Source organism: Emys orbicularis, chromosome 14 (assembly GCF_028017835.1).
Source record: "Emys orbicularis isolate rEmyOrb1 chromosome 14, rEmyOrb1.hap1, whole genome shotgun sequence".
NCBI classification, from domain to species: domain Eukaryota; kingdom Metazoa; phylum Chordata; order Testudines; family Emydidae; genus Emys; species Emys orbicularis.
In genome coordinates, this window is record NC_088696.1 from 31,167,606 (window position 1) to 31,173,047 (window position 5,442).

The 5,442-nt window shown below is 50.5% G+C and overlaps 1 protein-coding gene across 1 annotated transcript; it reads right to left on the reverse strand.

Annotated features, from left to right (window-relative positions):
* Positions 1-523: 523 nt before the first annotated feature.
* Positions 524-4,646, reverse strand: IRX3 (iroquois homeobox 3). The gene is made up of 4 exons (XM_065416711.1): positions 4,425-4,646; positions 2,234-3,257; positions 1,256-1,322; positions 524-578 (listed from the first exon to the last, which is right to left on the reverse strand). The coding sequence occupies exons 1-4, from the start codon at positions 4,644-4,646 to the stop codon at positions 524-526; spliced, it is 1,368 nt and encodes a 455-aa protein (XP_065272783.1).
* Between the last annotated feature and the right edge of the window lie 796 nt (positions 4,647-5,442).

Below are 5,442 nucleotides of genomic sequence, written 5' to 3' on the forward strand. Positions count from 1 at the left end.
GCCCTTTATCCTGTATTTTACGACTCGATCCTCTACCCCCAGACTCCTTCCGCCTTCCAGAGAAGTTTTGAGCAGACAAGACATATAGAATCGGCAGAAACTGGCCTATTTTAAATTCTCCAAGCCACCTTTTCAGGCTTAAAAAATAGAGGGAGGGAAGTAACTCCATTGGTGGCGGAAGAGAATGTAGTCAAAGTGGCAACAGTTTATTTATTAGCCAAAATATATACTTTCTTGTACAATTTGGTTCACACATATGTACATTTTTACTGTATATACAAAAAAAATCGAGACACCTAATTCTCACTGGACTTCCAAAAAAAACCTCACGAACTCAGCTAATCCAGATGATAGTATAGAAGCGGTTTCTTTTCTTTCTTTTTTTCTCCCTCCTTTTTTTTTTTTTTTTTTTTTAATTTTAATATACGGACATGCTTACAAGTTGTAACTATACAGAGTTTTTTGTTGTTGTTTTTGTTTTTTTTTACACAATCATTACAATATTAATAATAATAAAAATTAACTATGATGATGACAACGCTGATAGAACCATAGCTGCATCAAGTTGGTTCTGGGGCCTGGAAAAAAAATGACACAGAAGAAATATTTAATAGGATTTCTATTCAGGCTTAGTTGGTACAGTTGATTTTTAACTTTAGATAGCATTTTGTTGTTTTTAATAAAAAATATTTAAATATAAATATTAAAAATGTCTATAAACTTTATACCCATTTTAATTAGCTGTGATATAGGATGGGCCCAATCCGTTTTTTTCCGGCAAAAGTGTCATTGACTTGAGTGGGAGTTATGCCTGAATGAGGCTTAAGTTTCTTGTATCCCACCACCCGTCCAGTATCTTTTGCTATTATTCACTGAATTCCCCCTTTGTTTTTATCCAGGCCTGATTTTTACCTGCACTATTTAAGGGATAAGGACTATGGTAACTATTCCTGCTGCGTTGCCTATTTATTTTAACACAAACAAAAATAGTAAGCCCACAAATCAAGAAGTGCCTGATGCAACTTTGCATTGCACAAGGAATCGTTTGCAAAGTCTAGAACACTAAATTGCAAAGTCAACAATACTTATACATTAAAAATGATCATAACACCCCCACAAAACGCTCCGGGGAAGAAAAAGCTGCTTCCTTATGACTAGATACTGTAAAGGGAACTAAAGTAGCAGAGAAAATGATCTATTTACAACTCTCTCTCTATATATATATCCATAGGAGACTGAGGAAGTAATCTCTTACCGCCTCTGAACTGGCTGGAAAGCTGTCTTTATTAACTTTTTCTCTACTTCCAAGGCACTAGATCGATCTAAAAACAGAAGAAAAAAATGTTCCTTTTTAAACTCCCTCTTTTTTCCACGTCCCCGAATTAAGCCGCTGGGGATAACATTGTTGCTTAGGGGGAAGGATTGGTTGACTGTAGAAGTGACTGTAAAGTACTGAAGCAAGTCTCAGCGCCAGTCTTCCCCATAAAAGAGTTCCAGCGATGACCATGTTAGCAGCAACAACAACAAAAATCTCCGTTGGTGGCAAGTAATTATTTGTACGAAATAAATAGCGTCGCCCTGTTACATTAAAAAGGAACTAGCACCGCCTATTTATTCTCTTCCACGTGAAACACAGTAAGTGACTATTGCGACTGACAACTATGCAATTCAGACTTGCAGGTCACTGCATAGCATCACAATTAATGCTAAATTAAAAGTAGACGTTCAAAATATAAACAAACACAAGCAACAACATCGAGAACTAGCCCTGAAATATAACTGGCCCCGCTAGCCAAGCTAGAAGAATTTTACCATTCAAAACAAAGAAGTTATATATTAACCAATTATTGTTTATCTATTCAGTTCCCCCACCCGCCCCTTTCTTGGGCTGCTAGTAATTTGGAAGAGTTGGGATTTTAAGCATTGGGGTCGTTCCATTTTTTTAAAACTAGCCATTTCACTGTTTCTGGGTTGATGGGTCCCCCAGCCCTCTATGTAGCTGCTCCGAGATGAGTCAAAGGGATCAAAATCTGTAACCACTTCAGCCCAAAGGGGAAGCGCTGATTGTCTGTGTGTGTGTGGTGGTGGGGGAATCCAGCCAGCAAGGGACAGTGACAGAAGGGGAGTTTCTCTGCCCGCAGGGCAGGGTGGGCCTCTTGCGCTCTGCCCCTCCACCTCTCCCCCCCACACACACACCCCAGCCCCCAGGTCCAGGAGACCCCTTAGCCATCACCTGTTCCAGCGGAGTCCGTGCTCTGAGCCTGGTCGGCGGGTCTGGAGAAGGCAGCGATGGCTGCAGCACTGGAGGCTGCGCCGGGGGTGGCCCCGAGTCCCAGCAGGTGGGGAGTGTTCAGTAAGGTGAGCGGGTGCGGGTGGTGGTGGTGGGCCGAGAAAGCCCGGCTGGTCCAGTTGGGAAACTTGCCCAGCGGACAGGAGGAGACGAGTCTGTGGGGCGGAGGCGGAGCCAGCGGCAGGCTCTGGGGGGCCGCCGCTGGGGGGGAGCAGCCGCTGCCGCCCCCGGGGGACTTGCGGGGGTTGTCCGGGCTGGTGGCCGTCTCAGCCAGGGACCAGATCTTGGGCTTCTGCCCCGCGCTGGCTAAGCTGCCCTCCGTCGGGGGCGAGGCCGGGGCAGGCGGGGAGAGGCGGTGCTGCTGGTGGGGCAGCTTGAGGGGCTCCAGCCCCCCGGCGGGCGGGTGGGGGCGCTCCCCCTCCATGGCCTTGAGGAAGCGCTCCTCGGAGCCGGGCAAGTCCTCGAAGCCCTCGGAGCCTTCCGAGTCCGTCTTGGAGTCGGAGTGCAGCAGGTCGGGGTCCTCCTCCAGCTCGTCCTTGTGGCTCTCCATGTGCTCCGTGTCGATGTTCTCCAGGTCGATCTCCTCCTCGTCCTCCCGCTTGTCCTCTTCCCCCTCGTGGTCGCTCCCGTAGGAGTTGCCCTCCTCGTCCGTCCGGCTGCGGGGCGCCCAGGTCATTTTATTCTCCTTTTTGAGCCGCCGCCGGGCGTTGGCGAACCAGGTGGAGACCTGGGTGAGGGTCATTTTGGTGATGATGGCCAGCATGATCTTCTCGCCCTTGGTGGGGTAGGGGTTCTTGCGGTGCTCGTTCAGCCAGGCCTTGAGGGTGCTGGTGCTCTCCCGGGTGGCGTTCTTGGGCCGGGACGGGTCCCCGAACTGGTACTGCCCATAGGGGTAGAAAGCGGGGTGGTGGTGAGGGAAGGCCGGGTGCTGGACGCCGGGGCTGTCCTTCAGCTCGTACTGGGCACCCTAGAGCCAGCGGGGAGAAGGAGAGAGAAAGGTTTCAGGGGGGGAGAATAGAGCTCTGGATGGATTTCCCCTCCCCGAGATGTCCCGGGCCACTGGGCAGGCGTGCGGGGAGCCCCCGCCAGGGCTTGGGGACGCTTGATGATTTTTCAGACAGGAGTGAAAGGGGCCCGGTCTCTCCCTGGCTGTAAAGGCAGCGCGCAGAGCTGCCTAGGCGGCCCCGTTTGCGGGGTGCCGTCCCCCGCCGAGCGGGACACCCCGACCTGCCTTTGCAGCCCCACTTTGCAACTTTGCAACCGCTTTTATAAAAATGGGCGCGCAGGCAGGCGCGCACACACACACCGACACACACACACCCTCTGTAACAACAACGCAGCCAGCCAGCGGCCAGTGCAGCGGACCCCGTAGCGTGACGTGCTGTTTATAAAACACTTCTAAAGCCTTTCGGAGACCCCTAAGAGCACAAGCAGAAACTGTCAATCAAAATCTCTCCTGGCAGAAATTCAACCAGGCCACTCTTTCGGTGCGTGGATCTTTCTCTTTTCCCGGCCGTTCACACCGCCGGCGGATTGTCACCCCTATCAAACCTGCTTGGGCGCAGCAAGAAACAACAAGCCCCCACTTTTGTTTGTTTAAAGTTCTTAACCCTGCCCCCCTTTACCTGCCTTACTTTTAACCGGCCACCAAAAAATAAAAATAAAATCAAAATAGAACATTGTTCTTCTCCTTAATCATTAAAATCCTGCCAACGTGCAAACGTGTCCTTAAATCGGTATCGCTTGTCCCGGCTTCACGCAAACAGAAAGCAATGTAAAAAAAAACCAAAAAAAACAACCACCAAAAAACCTTCCTTTCCCCCACTCTCCCCCCCCCCCCCCCCCGCCCGGTGCCCCCCCATCGAAAGCATTAGATCCAGGTGAAGATGGTCGCTTGGTTATAAAACAATCGGGGGCTTGCTAAGGCGACAGGAAGGCAGGCAAGTCGGATTTCCTTGGAAAGATTCGCTCCGGTTCTCCACTCGTGCTAGTGCCAATCGCTCCTCCGCAAAGGCCAAAGCCGAATCGTTCCGAAAACACAAACAAGCCCCCTCAAGGCAGAGGGCGAGCCAGGGGCATGGGGGGGTGGAGGATGCGGGCGGAGGTTGGCCAGGGGGGTCTGTGCGGCTCTTACCAGCTGCGGGAAGATGGGGAGCTCGGCGGTGTAGGGCAGGAAAGCACCATATCCTTGAGCTGCCGCGGCGGCGGCGTAAGGCGCTCCGTACATGGAGGATAAAACATTGGAGAGAGTACCGGACGGGGTGAGCTCTGTCCCGCTTCGAGCGCTGCCGCTCCCCTGGCGCTCAGAGGGGTAAATCGGCCTGATATACTGGTAGCCCAGCTGGGGGAAAGACATGGTGGGCAGAGGGGGTAGGGGAGGGGGGGAAAGGAGGAGGAGGGGGGGAGAAAAAAAGGAGAGAAAGGAGAGAAAGTAGAAGGGCTGGTAGAAGAGGAGGGAGCTGGCTCGCTCGCCCTTGCTGGCTGTCTGCACTTTTCAGTGCCTCCCGCAAACTCTTGCAGACATGGGTGGGGAGGGGAGGGGGAGAGAGGGGTGTTGGAGAGGCCGTGAGCTTCCTCCTCTCGCTCTCCGGCCGCTGCTGTACACGATCCGATCGCTTCTTTCTTCTCTCACTTTTCCTATTGATCTGAGTGGACTCAGGTCAGGTCCTAACAGATTGCCTGAGATTATTGGGACTCTGGGTTCTGATTGACATTTCTAGTCTCTCGCAAGCCCCTCCTATTTCTTTTAAGTCTCTCTCTCTCTCCCTCTCCTGCCCAGAGCTCTCTCCCTGGGTTTGTCACTAGCTTTTTTTTCTTTCCTCCCCTTCTCTAAATCTGTTTACTGACGTCGCGATCTTTTATTTGAGTTGCTTTCAAATCTCGTTTTAGCAATCGCCAATCAGTTCTGTGTTTTACAAAGGTTTAAACCCTGCCCTACGGTTTTATAATTTATATATGTATTATATATAGAGAGAGACACACAATTATTTTTTCATAGCCCCCTTGTCCCGTCCCCCCCGAAATAAAAGAATTAGGAAGCTGGGGTTGGCAACTGTTGGAAAATTGCACGCAGGAAAGAGAACAAAAAGTTATGTGACGTATTTAAATAAAGCCTCTTTCCTTGCAGAATTTTACGTTTACAACCTTATCTA